Genomic DNA, 18,818 nt, shown 5'->3' with positions numbered 1-18,818 from the left:
TGTTGAGAGACCATACAAGCTGTGCAAGGATGTCTTGCCATATCCTAAAGAAGAAAAGATAAAACAAAGGTGGGAAGTCTAAAGATAACAGTTTTGACCCAAGTCACTAGCCAAAGGAAAAGGCCCCACGAAAGCTAGTACCATGGCCGCAACCACTACTCATAAAATCTAATTAAAATTTGATAATTGTGATGTATGAGCAAGCTCTTAAGGAGAAAAGCAACAAATATAAATCAGTACTAGATCCATGATGTGATGCAAATGAGCGTAAGTGCAGCCCAACATAGTATAACTTGTCAATTACTTCAATTATTCAAAAAGAAAATTGAAAACTTGCAACTTGGCAATAATTCTGCAAATTTACCAAACATTTAAAAAAGCATTAATATTTTTACATATTCTTTAAAAGCATGCATATTATTATTACTGAATTTATGGGCAATGTCACTCCCTTTTTATATAGATCCAAATTAAAGTTTAATACACTTCATAGGAGAAAAAAACAAGTTCAAAGTTTCAATACATATGAATTTCACGTTTAAATACCAACGAAAATTACAAATTTATATATGACTAGAGCTCAGAAAAGTTTGTTGCCACCGTGTGGGAAGTCTGCTGCCACCGAATGGGCGTCATGAAAGAAAATGCTATAGCACTAGTAGCACCAACAAGGGCCTCAAACATAGTACTAAATTGTGTAGACAGTGAACCCACCCCTAACGACTTGCCATTATCAAAAGATAAAACTGTCGGGTTTCTAAGCCTTATGTGCCTTAATACTATTTCTAATTTTCTTGGTGTCAGTGGAAATTGTCAAATTTGTAGTAAGTATTAAAGTAATGTTGTAATATTGGGTTCACCTAGACACTTTCAGAGCAAGGTAAGGTGGAGAAGAACCATGGAAAAAGAAACCAAGACAGGCAGCCACACAGGTACAACAAGTAGCATCTATTGAGAGATCAGGTCAAGAGGAGACTGGAGACGACAATTCAAAGGAGAAGACTAGTACACATACATCTTCAAATTTCGGGGAGGAAATTCGTCTGAGCCACTTGAAGGGCACTCCTAGAAATATCATTTTTCTACCAACGGCCAAGGGACCATTGCCAAGCAAGGTAACAGAGTATGCCCAGATTCACCAAGCCGATATTCAGAGTGCTAAGTGTGCTAAAGTTAAGAGTACTCCAGTTAAGCAATACGAAGAGGGACGTACCACCATTGGTACAGAGGAAAGCGTCCCTACAAGTGGTATGGAGGAAGACATCTATACAATGCCTAGTACGAAGGAAGGACATACCCCCACCAGTTAAAGGAAGGCGTCCGTACATATGTATATACCATAGAGGGCAGCCGTATAGAGGAGGAGAAAACAGCGAGAGAAGGCAATAGACAACAAAAGGTTCCTCAATGGGGGGCAACAAGACTTTCCTTGCGAGGAGTGGCGAACTTGGTTCCCACAGATCAGCAGACTTGTACTGAGGTGATAGATCTCAAGTGCCAGAGGAAATGTGGGCACAAGGTAAGACTGCACACACCGTAAGGTATAGAAGTAGCACACCCTATTGCCTTGGTGGTATAGCCTACAAGAAAACTAGGAGCAGAGCATTTGCAACACGAGGAAGAACCCAAAACTGAACATCAAGACACACGAGGGGAGGATACACCGATGGAGGACGCAGCACTAGAAGAGGCAGATACACTTCTTGAAGAGGTTGGGATGGTACCTCCACCCTCACTGGCCCCCTTGGAGGTAGAGGGGGAGAACATCACAAAAATGCAATTGGACCTTCCCAAACAATCTCATTGGAAGACAAAGCAAAAAGATTTCTCCATGAGTTACAAGTTATGGAACATACTAGTAAGGAGCTTATAAAAAAAGCTAAGAGTCAGAACCTTGAGGCCATAGTTAGCGTAGTTGAATCCTTGGTAGTATTCATGAAGGACTACCATAGAGATTGGGGGTTACTAGAGCAAGGTGGGTACAAATAGGAGGAAATAGCTACAAAGTGGACTACCCAATACACTATACCTCTAGCCAAGGAATAGATACCTCTCATATACACACTTGCAGAAATGGAAGTAGCATTTATAAGGACATACTTGGAACTTTAGCAGGAAAAGGTATTGGCAGGACGATTGGCAAGGGAATGGGAGGTAGAGCAAACTGCTCTAGAAGAAAAGAGGCAAGTAGAAAAAAATGCCCTCAAAGAAAAATGGAGGATAGAGAAAGCTGCCCTAGAAGAGAAAATCACAACAGCACAGGCAAAATAGATGGATGCTTTGCGGGTTCTGCAGGGAGTTCGAACCAAACAGAAGTTGGCTATGTAAAGTTTCTGCTAATTCTTTGTTCTTTGGATCAGACTTTTAGTTCAGTCTTGAATTGCTAAGAATGGTCTTCTAAATATTATGAATATTCAAATTGTTGAGGAAGTCAACACTTATCTTAAATGCAGATCCAATACTTTATAATCGATCTTGATTGAATTAGAATATCTCTTATTTAGAATTTGTTGGATGTAAAATGCTTAGAGGAGCAGATTGTTGTAATTGTGTGTCCTATAAACTGCATTTACAACCTACTATATATCCTTTCTAAAGGGTATGTCCCTAAAGGGACATAGCCCTTCCTAACTTGGCGCTAATTAAATACTTCCTGAGTCAGCGATTTGGGAGACACAAGTTAGTAAAGACTAACTAAGAGTTAGTTTGTTTAAGCATTAACAATTGCATCTTTAGAAATCGCCGGCACCTACAGGAGAGATATATATATTATTAAATGCAATCATTAGAGATATATCACCATGAAGAGGAAGTACGGTTTGTCATGTCAGTCCTGTAGGTTTATCTTGGTTAATATTCTTAACACTCCCTCTTAACCTAATAATCTATGTTGCTGAATTCGTCCCCTGCTACCAGGATTCGGGTCCAGGTCCGCACGAGTCCGGATTCGTCCCTGGGTTTGCTGCAGGTCCGGGCAAGGTCCTTAGTTTTGACAGTGGATTCGTCCAGGTCCTTGCTGGAGCGAACCCAAACAAACCCACAGTGAACCCGGGGCTAAAACAACTTTAAAGAGTGTGTTTTTTTAATTGTTTTCTTATGCAACTCTCAAAGGAACCTAATAAAAAACATTTCACTCATCTAATCCCTTACGTCAAGGAGGAGGACGATGATATAGCAGCATATGGGACTAGTGGAACCAGTTTGGGTTCCAATGATGAAGATCTAGATATAGTTGCAGTTGGGGATGAAGCCATTGATCCCTCATTTTATGATGATCCATTTGACCCTTGAAGGGCATTTGACACTATGATTATTGATAAACTACTAAACATTTGTCATCTATCATCATGTTTCAAACTTTATTATTTGATGAGCTAGTCTTTGTTTTGCAATTTAGTAATTCAATGTATTATTTGATGAACTAGTCTATGTTTTGCAATTTAGTAATTCAATATATAATTTTCTTTACAATCATGAAGATAGATTTATGAGCGAGTATTTAATGTTTTTAGATTCAGGTAAAAACAGGTTTTGAAGGGACCCGAAACCCTTTGGCATTTGGCATTGATCAATGATCAAGCAACAATTGTTCATATTGTGAAATAACTTTGTTTTGCAACTATGCATGTTTCTCTTTTGTGTGTGTGTCTATATATATATATATACTCACAAACCCACCCACAAACCCAAATGGGGAAAAAAAAAATTGCCTGAACCCACAAACCCGAACCCTGAACCCGAACCCATCCCTGAACCCGAATCAGCAACTTAGCTAATAATCCTTCAGAGAGAGATTATATTTGCCAACACCAATACAGATGAATAAACAAGAATTAATACTCTATATATGTTTGTCTCTTCTTAGTATGTGGTATCATAGAACACATGATACAAAGTTAAATTACTAAACCTGTGATATGACAAATCACTGCCACTAGTGATATTATACAAGACAAATTTGAAGAGTAATCTCTTCATTTATCCAAGTTATGATTTCATGGTAAACTGGTATTTCCATATCACAACATGATCCTGAGTTTTAAGATCTACCAGAATACAAGATAAACCCGAAGAATACTAAGATTCTTCCTTTATCCAATTTGTGACCCATGAACATAGCAATGTCAACATCACAATATGATCTTGAACTCATCTAGATCTTATAGTAGAACTCTATTGTTTAGCACATTATCAAGAGACCGTCACCTCTTATAATGTTTTATACAAGTGTTCATTATTTTTCAGAGATCGTCACCTCTTAAAATAATGAATACAAATAGTGGAGCCCATAATAGTCAATAGCCTAAAAAAATAAAATTATTTTATTAATAATCAGGAGAGTCCAAATGGATTACAACTCAACCATACCAAGTCTCCTCCTGAAGTGTTCTATCTTCACTCTAGATAGAGGTTTGGTGAGTATGTCTGCTGTCTGATTTGCAATGCAAATGTATTCCAATTTTACAGAATTCCTATCTACCATATCTCTTACATAATGGTAAGGAATTTCAATATGCTTGGACCTGTCATAGAAAACTGGATTCACTGAGAGCTTGATGGAACTCTGATTATCACAATGAATAATCATGGGATTCATAGCTTGCCCAAATTATCCCACAAGTAACTTCCTCAACCATACTGCTTCTCGGGAGGCCATCGCTGCTGTAATGCATTCGACTTCTGTGGAACTCTATGCTACTGAAGACTTTTCTACATATTCAAGATATCATTACTGATCCCAAACTGAAACAACATCCTAAAGTACTTTTCTTGTCTTTAACACTTCCACCCCAATCTGAATCAGTGAATCCATGTAAGTCTAAAACAACTTTCTCATATTTGAGTCCGAGATTAAGAGTGCCTTGTAAGTATCTCATAATGTGTTTAACTGTGACTAGGTGAATCTCCTTCGGTTCACACAAACTGACCTAAGGCATTAACTGCATAGCAAATATCTGGTCTTCTATTTACTAAGTACATAAGAGACCCAATCATCTGTCTGTAAAGAGTAGAATCTATGGATAGTGATTCTGCAGCTACTTCCTTAATTTTATGTAGATTAGTCTCCATAGGAGAAGACATAGGTTTGCAATTCCACATTCCAAATTTCTTTAAAATATCTGATGTATGCTTCCCTTGATTTAGTATGATACTGTTAGAATTCTGCTGTACTTCTAGTCCTAGGAAGTAATGAAGAAGTCCCAAATCTTTCATCTCAAATTCTCTAGTTAGATCTTTCTTGCACTGAACTATGAGATGATCATCACTTGTTATTAATAGATCATCAACATACAGTATCAGAATTACCATATCATCTTTATCTCTTTTATAATATAAATATGGATCAGCTTCATTCTTGGAGAATCCTGAGCTGGTGAGATACTTATCAACTCTTTCGCACCAAGCCCTGGGAGCCTGTTTAAGCCCATAGAGAGCTTTCTTGTGCCTGCAAACAAACGTGTTAGGATCATGAGTTCCAATTCCTTCAGGTTGCTCCAGATATACTTCTTCTGAAATCTTCCCATTTAGGAATGTTCTTTTTACATCCATCTGATGTACCTTCCATCCCTTTGATACGGCAATTGCTAAGACTGCTCTTATGGAAGTATATCTGGCAACAGGAGCAAAGGTTTCTTCATAATCAATCCCTTCTTTCTGAGAAAATCCTCTGGCTACAAATTTGGCTTTATACTTCTCAATACCATAGTTGGAAAACTCGCCAAGCCCCCCAAAAGTTTAATTGGGAAAAACTCGGCGATTTTTTAAAAAAAAAACTAAGGAAAACTCGGGAACCTAAAAAAGCCACTGAAATTTAATTAAAAATACATTTATTTTGCAAAATTTAATGACAAGATGCATCTAATAAGTTAATTAAAGAAAATACAAAAGAAACAAGCAAAGTTCAGATATATATATAAATGCATAATGCGTACAAATGCAACAAACAATAAGAAAAAAATGAGTTTTTGCCCTTTTAAACCGTCACAGGCCGTGGGCCAAGTAAACCGCGAGTTTTTAAAAATTACTCACCGAGTAATTGGCGATTAATCAGCGCCGAGTTTTCGGATTCGCGAGTTACGTGGCGAAAAACTCGCCAAGCTGAAAAAATCGGCGATTTTTTAAAACTCGCTAAGTATTCGGCAATTTTTCCATCTATGCTCAATACTACCATCAGCAGCATGCTTTATTTTAAATATCCACTTGGAAGAAACAACAGATTTTTCTTTAGGTCTTGGAACAATTTCCCAAACATCATTTTTCATGATAGATTGGTATTCTTCTGTCATAGCTTCTTTCCAAGCTGTATGTTTAATAGCATAAGAGGGATTGGTTGGCTCTGTTTTGGATAAATCACTTATGTTAGTTGTATAACCAGAGAATCTTTTAGGTCTTTTGCTTTCTATGACTGTTTTGGAAGGTGCAGCAAAGTCTTGAGCTGCTTCAACTGTTTTAATGGCCCAAAGTGGTCTTTTTTTTTTAATTTTCTTCAAGGTTCATATTTTGAATTTCAACTTTGATTTCTTCTAAGTTCTCCCTCTGGGACCCAGAGTCACTATTTCTTTCAGAACTAGATAAAGGAAAAGGTTCATCAGAACTTATGGCTCTTTTAAATGCAAGATCTTCTTCAAAGATTACATCTCTGCTAAGTTCAATATTTTTCTATCCAAGTATGAAAATCCTATATGCTTTAGAAGTTTCACTATACCCTACGAAACTACCTTTCCTCCCAAAGGGTTCTAACTTGGTTCTCTTTTCTTTTGGAACATGGCTATATACAGGACATCCAAAAATTCTAAGATGACTTATATTGGATTTTACTTTAGTAAATACTTCTTCAAGGGTGTTATCTTTAAGATAGGAGTGAGGACTTTTGTTTTGAATATATACAGCAGTACAAGAGGCTTCTGCCCAAAGATAATATTCTAGGTTTTGGTCAAAAATCATAGCCCTAGCAGCTTCTATAATTGTCCTATTCTTTCTTTCTGCTACCCCGTTTTGCTCTGGGTTATAAAGAACAGTGTACTCCCTCTTAATCCCTGATTCTTTACAAAACCTTCTAAATAAGTCTAAGGCATATTCTCCTTCGTTATTTGTTCTAAGGACATTAATTTTATTTCCTGAAAAATTTTCAGTTAATGCTTTGAACTCTTTAAATCTTTGTAAGATTTCTTCTGATTCCTTGCATTTTAAAAAGTAAATCCATGTTTTCTTAGAGAAGTCATCTATGAACAAGATATAATACCAAAATCCTCCAAGAGAAGGAACAGACATAGGTCCACATAAATCTGAATTAATTAATTCTAGTACATTATTTGTTTTCCTAGTACTATCATGAAAGGGACTTCTAGTGCTTTTATCTAGAGCACGCCCTTTGCAAATACTAGGGTGGTCTTTATTTAATTTGGGTAATCCAATAACCATCTTTTCCATAGTTGATAAAGTTTTAAAATTTAGGTGCCCTAATCTTTTGTGCCATATTTCATTCCAATCTTCAATTTCCTGAACTAGGGCTTGAATGGATCGACTAGATTCTGTATTCAATTCATACAAATATCCCTTTCTTTGACCAATTAACTTTGCTTTCTTGATGGAAGAGTTCTTAGCCCAAGTTAATACTTTGCCAGCCATGAATGCAACATTGTGTCCATCATCTTCAAGTGTTGTAATTGAGATTAAGTTTCTTTTAATTCCTGGTACATAGAGTACACCTTTAAGAAGAAGAGTATTTCCTGATTTTAGTTTCAAAGTACAATTTCCAATTCCTTCAACGGAGTGTGCTGAGTTATCACCAATAGTAACTTCACCGTTAACCTTCTCTGATAAAGAATCTAGAGTTTCTTTGTATCCCGTTATGTGTCTAGAAGATCCACTATTAATTACCCATAGTTTATTTGAAATTTCATTTGATAGAGAGGAATACAAAACACGGTTCTCAGGATCATAATTATCTTCTTCTCTAATGACATTTGTACAATTTGCCTGTTGTTTGGAATTTTCAGGACAATTAGATCTATAGTGTCCAAATTTTTCACATTTGAAACACTTTATTTTAGATAGATCTTTCTTGGGCTTTCCATTCTTTTGATTTCCCTTTTGCTTCTTGAAATGCTTCTTCTTGCCCTTATAGTAAGAACGTGAAGTTCTTCATCTTCTACTTTTGGTTTCCCTTCTTTCTTTAGTTTTCTGGATTCCTCTTGAAGACAATCATTCTTGAATCTGTTGAAGTCCGGAAGCTGATCTCTGGCACTTATTCCTTGTGCGAATGTCTCCCGTGAATCTGGCAATCCATCTATAGCCATAAGTGTTAATTCTGTGTCACTAATGATGATTCCTATGCTTGATAGTTCATCTCTAATGCCGACAACTCTTAGGAATTAAGAATTTATCAATTCTCCTTTCTTTCTCTGAATGTGATTTAGTTGCCATTTTAGTGCAAGAACCCCGGTTGCATTGTTTACTTCATATGCATTTCATAATGCATTCATCATATCAAAGGCAGTTTGATGTTTTGTAAGCATAGGTACAATATCATTTTTAACTCCATCCAAGATGATTTGAATAGCTTTTCTATTTCCTTTGCTTCATATAGATTTGTAAGGTTCAACTGGAGGTTGTTTGGATGCTCCATCAACGAATTGTTTAACATTGTTCTCTTCAAGAATCATCAAGATTCTGAATTTCCAGGCTTCAAAGTGTTCTTTCCCATCAAACATGTCCTCAAGTCTGATTGTGTATGCCATTAAAGATAGGAGAAAGCTACTAAATATATATGAAGTCCAATAACTGAATTTTGCAGAGCCCTGGATTTGATAACTTGGCTCTGATACCATGTAAAGTTTCTGCTAATTCTTTGTTTTTTGGATCAGACTTTTGGTTCAGTCTTGAATTGCTGAGAATGGTCTTCTAAATATTATGAATATTCAGATTGTTGAGGAAGTTAGCATTTACCTTAAATGCAGATCCAATACTCTATAATCGATCTTTGATTTAGAATTCGCTGGATGTAAAATGCTTAGAGGAGCAGACTGCTGTAACTGTGTGTCCTATAAACTGCATTTACAACCTACTATATATCCTTTCTAAAGGGTATATCCCTCAAGGGACATAGCCCTTCCTAACTTGGCACTAATTAAATACTTCCTAATTCAGCGATCTAGGAGACACAAGTTAGTAAAGACTAACTAAGAGTTAGTTTGTTTAAGCATTAACAATTGCATCTTTAGAAATCACTGGCACCTATAGGAGAGATACATATATTATTAAATGCCATCATTAGAGAGATATCACCATGAAGAGGAAGTACGATCTGTACTGTCAGACCTGTAGGTTTATCTTGGTTAATATTCTTAACAGGCTAAACGAGATCTTCTACGTCTCCAGGGAGCTCCAAGTCAAAGGATGTCTTCACAACCTTTTTCTTGAAGTCTAATTATCCTTTTGTTTGTTGGGTAATCATATGGAAGACGACTTCTTTTTTGGGAGGGATAAATAAAGTACATAATAAAGTAATGTTCTAATTAGAACTAGTTAAGCTTTGTTGGGTTGGGTAGTTAGGAAGCGAGGGGATGCGTCGGTTGGTTTTCCCAACCAACCCACCATTATATAAGAACTTTGAAATATGGATAATGTACTGATGTTTTATGGATGATGTGCTCATGTTTTTGGTAATCAATAAAGTAATAACATTTTCCTCGCCATTTTGGTATTTTGGTACTACTAATGAGTATTATGTTGCTATAATTGAATCCATGTTATATTGTTGTGTACATTGTGTTGTGAACCATTCTACAAAACTTGTCTTCATGATTTAAGGGTAAAATTCCACCACATATTTTATCAACATAGTGTGAAATTTAGATAAGTGATGTGTTGGAAAACAGATTAGTCATTGTGAACGCTCTCTTTAGAATGACCTTGTTTTCACTATGAGTAGTGGCAACCATTCCAACAGTTGGAGAGATTGTGATCAAATTATGATTTGTCACGACTCACAACCTTCCTCTGCGTTTGAGAGGGGCAGCTCCCTTGTGTGATGGGGTTATTTAGTATTTTCAACACGTTTCACCTAAAAGAACAAAAAGGAGACTAAACTAAACTAAAAGAAAGTAATAAATAAACCCCAATAGTAAGCATACGAATACTAGTTGAGAATCACAAATGGATAATGATTACAAAGGCAATTTTCACCATGTAAATGCAACAAGGACAAAATATGGGATAACAGCCTTAACATAGGAAAAGATAACCTATTCTAGAACATTCACACCAAGATACCAAGAAATGAATGCATTTTGCCAAATCATTTACATGGATTAGTAAGACTATTGGATTGCACCATTACATAAGAGATTACTAACTTAACATTCGAAAAGCAAGTAACAATTATTGATGACCATATTCAAGACATACGACTAGAAGCATTCTTCATTATTTTCTTGAAAAAAATATAAGTTCAAGAACACTTTTATATAGTGTGGACCCAAAAGTCTCTTTTGAAAATTCGCTATAGTCCCCCCTCACATTGTAAATGACCTTGTATTTAAAGACTCACAAAGTCACTCGACTTGTAACCACTTATCATAACCACCTAACCACTTTTGTAACTACCTAGGATAACAACCTAAGATGATTACTTTAGGTAACTATTTAGAATAGTCTACTTTAGTAACAATACCTAGCAATAACTTGAGACAAACCACTTAGAATAACTACCCTTTTAAAAGAAACTTGAATTACAATGAGTGGCATGTCAATTTTACAAAAAGGGAAGTTGAAAACGTAACTTTCAAGTTAGGCTTATCAAGTTAAAATGGAAAAGCCCACAATATACCACCTAAAAGTCCACAAATGAGCTTGCTAACTCTAAGCCAAACTATATGCACAATTTTTTTTTTTTAAATTGCCATCCTTAAAACCCATGCCTATGCCCAACCTATTCTAAGACTACATGGAAAACCAGCTTGAAGAATCTTGATTTCGAACATACTTGACATATTCTTTGCCATCATCCGACCAATCACAAATTCCCCACTATTTTGTTCAAACATTATGCAATATGGAATTGCTATTTCACTCTATAATTAATCCAACGCTTGTTATGGTAAATCGATGTTGTATGAAACATAGGTGAAAGTTCCTTATATAGATTTGCAAAGAGGATGTTTCTAAAAAAAATGTGAACTAAAGATGAAAATAGAAACCATTACATTATTTTAATACCCTCCCTTAATGATGATCATCTAACTACCTTGTAGAAGACTATACATGTCTTGTGGTCATAATTTTTCATAATAGTCTATTGTTGTTGAGACCGTCCCTGTTATTTGCAAAATGTCAATGACCAAGAGTAGCCAAAATCCATCCAAAAAACATAGAGTAAGTTGACACTTTCTTCATAATGCTCTGCAACAAGAGAAAAGAGCCTTCCACTAACTCTGCTACTGAGATGGGCCTGCCACTAACTAGAAATCATCACAAAAATAGAGGTGTCCCCCCTTGTAGCTAGACACACACCGAGAAAAGCTGCCACAATTTTGAGGAAAAATCAACAAACCCTCCAATTTTTTATAAAAGAGTGAGATGCCACATAAGAGATTGCAAAAAGTCTCAATTATTTAGGGAAAAATGCCAAACCCAAGATTACAAATCACTGTTTTTCAGAAAATTCAAAAAACGATAAAAACCCACAAAGGAATCCCATGCAATTTTGCAAATTACAGAAACCATAAACGATTTTGGAGGATAAAATCAAAAAACCAAACAAATGTCAATGGGCCCTTGATCTATTGGTGAAGTTGAATAGTTCCAAATGAGCCCACCAGGGATCAAGTCTTGCTAAGTGCAAGGCTTTGACATCATAAGAGATGAGGTTGGGATCGTGCCCTGGGCAAATTTGGCAGAATGGATACCCCTCAATTTTTGGCTCTTAGTTGAAGAGGTCAGCCTATAGACTCATGCTCTCATATCAAGTAGCAAAATTTTCATGGGGCCCTCGCTTGGTTGGTTTTCTCGCAAGCTTTGTGCCTTCTCTATGCAGCCATGCTTGCAAGTCTGAACCTCCAAAAAAAAAGAAACCAAACAGATAAGCACAAAATCTCAAATATAGATCAAAATGCAAAACATCGTTTATAAGGAAAAAAAAAGGTAAAAACCTTTCTAGAAACCAGAGAACCCTCCCTAACAAAGGCAAACCATTAATTTTTGAGGAACAAATTATAAACCGAAAATAATAATAAAATCCACGGAACAAAATTATTAAAACCAACCAGAAATTTTTTTAAGGAGAAAAATTATTAAAAGCCATCAGAAACCTCCATGCAGAAAAACACAAGACTTTCTATGGTAAACAACATATGCAAGTAACATGCAAGTACATGCAACCCTTCAAAATCAAAGACTTCTGCTAAAACCAGGAAACTGTGTGATCAAAACCCTCAACCAAGCTCACGAGATTCAACAAGATCTTTGAAGGCGTATGACAGTATTTTCATAAAGTACCTGCAACGACTGTTATTTTTAAAAATTGAAAAAATAAAATCGGAAAAAGAATCCAGACCAGACAAAAGAGGTTTGATTTTTTCTTCAAAACTTTGTCAAATTTTATGAAATCCCATTAAGCCACTCTAATACCATGTAATGGTAAAGAGATGTACTAAAAAGAGGAGATGAAAGCTCCTCATAGAGATTTACAGATTCATGAACTAAGGACAAAAATAGGAACTGTAGCGGCAATTGCCTAATAAACTAAAGACTAACAAAATGACCATTAAAGATACATTACAATATTTTAATACCCCTACATAAACAATTGAAAATTTAGTTTACAATCTTAGCAAACAGGTTTCACAAATCATTTCAAAAAGCTCTACCAAAGATGATTTTGTTTTTTGACCAAGAAGCTTGATTTCTATAATAAGATTTATTTCCAAGACTCTTTATTACAGAAAATCTTTCCCCAGTCAACAAACTCCTTAAAGATTTTCTATTTACATCTAACTCTTTATGAATACGCTTTTAGGTTAACATTGCATTTGTAACAATCTCTTACATGACCTGGGATGTGGCCACTCATGGAACTTCTGCTCAAGCAGATGGTTCGATTATAATGAATATTTATTTAGGGTTGGATCCAGTTATAGTAATTGAAACTCCCTCCACAATATTTGAAAGCCTACTATACCTCTTCCACTATCTGCCTTTACTTTTTCCAAGGAAAACAGAAAGAGTTTGATCAAAAGAACTCAAAAACCACAACACAGAGAAGAATTAAGAATAGCTTAAGTTCAATTAAGTAGAAAAGTGAAATGCCTGGTTTTTCTTTCGTTGGAGAAGTATTCCTGACTTCTTGGATTAGCACCAAAGCATGTACTAAATAAGTCACTAATAATGTACTTATAAAAACTGTCTGTCCAGTGATACTTTCCTGTGTGTACAAACCTGAAGGAAAAAAATTAACATTTTGGCAAATAATCTACTCAGGCCTGTCATTTTTGTAAGTCAGAGAATAAGGAATGTTTAAAATGCATTTTTTCATGCCAGTTAGGTTTGTCATCTCAAAAGACCACACAGATGTGATTCAATATTATAGTTTCAGATGTTTGGATATTATCATATTTCAAACTTCAGCCCACTAGTGTAAGGCACTAAAGTATTTCAAGATGCCCATAATTAAAATTTCTGCCAACTCAGGTCGTCATATAGCTTAAGTCATCAGATAAATATAACAGAAAAACAGCAACATAAAAGCAACCCTGAAATTAAGGAACCATTTGCCCGAACAGCCAAATCTGTGACAATTAATCTCAACCGCCAAAAGACTATCACAAAGGATCACAATTTACAAATTCCTCAAAAAAAAAAATCCAAAATGGCTAAGCCTTTCGATCCAGACTTGAAATAAAGAAATAAAGCATTTCCTAGGAACAAAACAAGGAAGCATTTAGAAAAACTATGGCTGGCATCGATAACAAGCACTGCCCACTCAATCACAGATACATATAGCAAACAGACATCATGGACGTATGAGTATATTGCTATTATCTTGAGAAAAAAGATTACCTAGAATGCCTGATATATTGTACAGACTCCAGAGTAATACAAACAAAAATAGCACACACCAACCACACTAAGAACCTAAACACACCCTAGAATTCATTGGTTTTTATAAAGTTTTAAAGATATCCATGCTTTATATTGCCATCCAGTTCCCTTTGCCTCTCCTTCTTCTTCGTCTTCACTGATCCCTATCCTGCTGCATCCGGTCCCATATATCATACAGTTATTGGAAACGATATATGTAAAATTATACCTATACAGCAATAGCATTTACACAACTGAGTGACAAGAAAATCCAAACAGTCCTGTGAATCGGACTAATAGCATCATCAAAAGAATGATATGTCATGTAAATTAAAAACAAAAACAGAAAAAACAATTCTTAAGATTCAACGCAGCGTTAGGAATAGTTTAAGTATAACATTTTCCACCACAGTGATCCTTGTTCCATAAGCTATTATAAAAATCAAATCTACACTGGCTGCATTACATATAATATTGAAGCAAGCTGTGTACTATGAAGTATAAAACAGATAACAGAATGTGAAGAAACCTAAGGGTGTTAAGCAATAACTGACAGTCTTGATATACAAACCTCATAAGTAAACCGTCCTCACAATAATAACAGAATATCATAAAAATGATGCAGCTTAAGCTTAAACCCAAGGACCTTGTGAACAAATGTAAGTATCATATTTGAAGATTCCTAGCATTAATCCTCCAATGAATCAAATCAAATAAATCTAATAACTTCAGATTATTTCCTTTTGAAAGCAAACTAGCTTTGTAAGTAATGAACCTTGAAAATACCTCTTGTTTAATTATAACTCCTGCAAATTCACTTGATTCAGGCTGAGCATTAGTACATTCCCTCCAGGGTGAAAGTTTTACCACTTTTCCAGTACTAGAGTGATCTTTTTTATCTATTTTTCCTTGTGATTCAGAGGGTGCAGTGCAGATAAAACTGTCACCTAGCAGTTCTGTTGAATGAGTCCTAGCAACTGATACGGACTTTGATTTCTCAACATTCTTCTTTGGCTCATTCTTCTTGAATGTGCCATCTACTTCATAATTTGGAATCTCTGTTTCTCTGCAATCTTCACCTTTAATGACACGGTTATCAAAACTGGAACGCTTAGTAAAAGCCTCCTCAATTTCACATTCAGGACCCTCAACTTTTTCATGAGTACCCCCAGATACATATTCTGAAAAACAATCACAAATTGAGAGGCTTTTAAGTAAGATGCGTTGGAATTATATGTTTTTAACTATGAAAATTTTAAGGACTCTAGTATGTGGCAATATGACAAACTACAAGGCAAATCCTCCTGTACAGATGCACTTGATTGTCACAAAACACAAGGAAAAAAAAAAACTCATTGCGATAAGACAATCAATACAGTTTTTGCACAACTAATTGGCAGTTTCCCAAGCCTGCACAACTGGAGCATATGAAACAATATAAAGTTAAGAATTCATGAACCAATTGAGAAGGGAAAAGGGTGATACCCTTATTAAATGGTGTTTTATATTTGTAGTCAAATAATACCATTTGATCAAGGTAAATTGCCAGCACAATTAAGAGCTTAAAGCTAATTTTAAGATAATAGCAAGACAAATGTTTCCCAAATGTTCAGAGCTTGGTAGTGGTGTCCCTTGCACCCCACACCGGGACCCTTCTGTTTTCTTTTATTTTTCTTATTTTTGCCTTCTCTTTTATGTTCTCTTTGTTTTCTTATCTTTGCCCGCATAATATTTTCAGTCTTTGTGGATCTTTCATTCAGCATACCAAATGCTCAAACCCCAATCCCTGATGCCTTCCTTTATATGTCATCTATTTTACTTCTGTGAGTGTGGGCATTCCAGGTTCTATCATGCCTCAAGCCAATCCCCAGTGCCAGCAACATCTTGTTACCTTCGGTGTCAAACCTGACAATGGATGACTGAGCACTTATTGCTCTGATGGACATTGACGACACTTTAATGGTGATGAGAAAAGTGAGTTAAAGACCAAATGCACTGTTTGGTTGTCATTTTAAATACTACTATCATGCACTTGAGCTCTCTGCAATTGTTCCTGATAACCTTAGCTCCCAGCCATTGTGTCCCATACTTGTTTATGTGTCTGTGGAATTCAATGTTTGCTTCCCTGATGGCATGCATTCACAGTGGTGTCTCCATGCATTTCCTGTGTGTGTTCATCTTTTGCTTGCTCTTGGTTAACGTTTCAAAAACATAACAAAAGCTAATAATAAGAGCTCTCCCCAACCTCCAACTGCCGACAATTCTGCTTTATCATTAAAACTATTCAAGCATCATTTTTTTATGTTTCCTCTTCAAGAATAACCCATTATTTTGGAAAGCAATAAATGACATCCACAAACCCCAATCCCTGAAATTATGAATAACTGACTGAATATATGGACTTAAGGTTGTTAAATTGTGATTTGTATAGATCAAGAGCAAGGCCATAAACCCGATAAGGAAACTAATTGATTCTTAAGCTTAACAATCATTACAAGTTGGTTTATAATGGATGTTATGTTGTATTTGTACATTCAATGCAAGTAAGCAAGGCAACATGAAGTACCAGAACAACAGATATCATCCCCCTGCAAAGATGTAGTCTCCCTACAAAGACATTGGAAGTATAGACCTTGGGAATGTGAACATAGATGAGTTCTTGAAAAGAATACATAGGAAAGACAAGATGAAGACAGTGATGGCCTCGTCACTAGCAAGCTCTGGGTTAGTAGTTGTAGTACTTTCCCAGTATCAACTCAATCTCCTAAACTTTTCCTAACTTGTGCACAAAACTGTAATCGAAGGCACAAGCAGGTTACAGGATCCTTTGGGAAGGTAGTCTTTGACATTAATCCGAAAATGATTGAGAAAGTCTTTGGCATCCTATGCATTCAAAGTATGTAGACATCAAATTGAAGGAAGGCTTGAATTACTATAAGGGAAACTACAATACTGCCCTCAACTTGTCAATGTCAAGCCCCCACCTCAACAGCATAGGAGTGATTTAAGGTAGCTTCCCAGAATCAAGTAATCCTACTTATCAGAGTATATGGGTATCCACATGCCAAGGATTTCCATCCTTGGATGTGCTTCTACATCTTGACCATCACTAATTATAAGAAGATTGACTTCAGCGCCATCATCAACAATAACCTGCATGACCAATTCGAACTTGGGCACCATCATCAGTGATAACCTGCATGTCCAAATGATGGATGTACTGAAGAGCTCTATGTTCTATATGACCTCATACTTAGTCTATTTGTTGGCATATTAGGCTATCTTCCCTGGACTTAGAACAGTTTTTTGTCTACAGTCAAGGAATGCTAAGATACATCACCACTACCCCTATTAAGTTTAAGTGAAATACAAAAGAACTACTATTTAGTAATTGATGCTTTACTTATGCTATTAGCAGGCAATTGGAGAATGATTATACTAAGTGATTGTTCATGGAGGCCTTCGGGAATTTCGATATACACGCATATTGACAGTGATTCCAGATTCAATGAACTATATTCATGGATGTATGAAATTGAAACTTGAACTCTCATTTCAACTCAACTGCTATTTATAATGTATATGATAAATGATTTAAGATTTATCAATGTTATCATATGAACATATTTGAATTTTCCCTATATATTATAAATTTTCCCCGCTCCACCCCCTAATGTCAAACTCATTACCCTTTCCTCCCAACCCAGAAACTCAAGGCAACTTAGATATTATAGACAGACAGACAGAGAGAGAGAGAGAGAGAGAGAGAGAGAGAGAGATGCATGTACACACACACACACACATTTTATATAGCATAAAGCTTTGATCCACTATTATTTTCCTTGTTGAACACGATGTATGCTTAACTTTCTGTGTTCGCATTTGTCATATATGTTTTGGGGTTATCTCAATTCTTTATCTTTTGTTAGATAATTAATTATAAACTAATATTTCTTGGGTTCACTGTTTGACACATTGTTGATTCAGATAACATGAAATAATTTGGTCAATTAATTCCAATGTTCCAATTTACTTTCGAGGAGAAATTTTTAATTTCAACAGTTGTGCACTTGATGTAATTTAGAAGATACATTTTGTTTACTAGTTCCTACCGATAGGCAAGATAACGATGGCATCCATTGAGTTCTATTTAGTTTTCTCTTTTATCCAATCATATCATTTAATTTTCAAAAACTTTTACCATATATAGTACTAAATTACTAATACATATTGAGATTTTAGTAATTTGATTTTTTTTTAAATCTGATCTTAGTGGCTGCAATCAGTGCACTCATGGTTGAGGTTTTATGGTATTTGTTTAAGGAAATAAATAATTTCTTTGCCAACCTTTATACCTACTACTGTGTGATAAGTGATGTGAAAAGTACTAATAATATCTTGTACATATTAAACGCAAATTGTTGACACACCTTGAAATATTTATTGCATATTAAGTTGATAGAACATGCTAGAACTATAGATCTAAACCTGTCTATCTTTTCTCCTTGTCAAAAATTATATATCAAACAATTTAAACAAATACAAGTGAATTCAGAAATATGACATTTAGTATTTCTTTTTTAAAATACATTTCTAGAACTATTATTTACTAAACTATAAATATTTGAATTAGACTTTTGATTTATAGTTGTAATTAAAAAATAATTCAATTATACCAGCACTTTATTTATGGTAATCTCTACTTTCTTTTTTTATATCTCTATTTTTTTCCAATAGTT

General features: G+C 35.4%; 1 protein-coding gene across 4 annotated transcripts in view; it reads right to left on the bottom strand.

Moving 5' to 3' along the window:
* LOC149530561 (RING/FYVE/PHD zinc finger superfamily protein) overlaps window positions 1-18,818 on the bottom strand; it is a 57,964-nt gene that overhangs the window by 15,084 nt on the left and 24,062 nt on the right. For all 4 annotated transcript variants that reach the window (XM_089811324.1, XM_089811325.1, XM_089811326.1 and 1 more), the window contains exon 2: window positions 14,866-15,260. In XM_089811324.1, coding sequence (XP_089667450.1) covers window positions 14,866-15,260 — 395 coding nt within the window. The remainder of the gene's footprint in view (window positions 1-14,865; window positions 15,261-18,818) is intronic.

The sequence above is a fragment of the Cupressus sempervirens genome, chromosome 11 (assembly GCF_028749045.1).
Source record: "Cupressus sempervirens isolate cs-2001-9-10 chromosome 11, ASM2874904v1, whole genome shotgun sequence".
Lineage (NCBI taxonomy): Eukaryota > Viridiplantae > Streptophyta > Pinopsida > Cupressales > Cupressaceae > Cupressus > Cupressus sempervirens.
The sequence above is the reverse complement of the archived record's forward strand: the minus strand, read 5'-3'. Positions and strand labels throughout refer to the sequence as shown.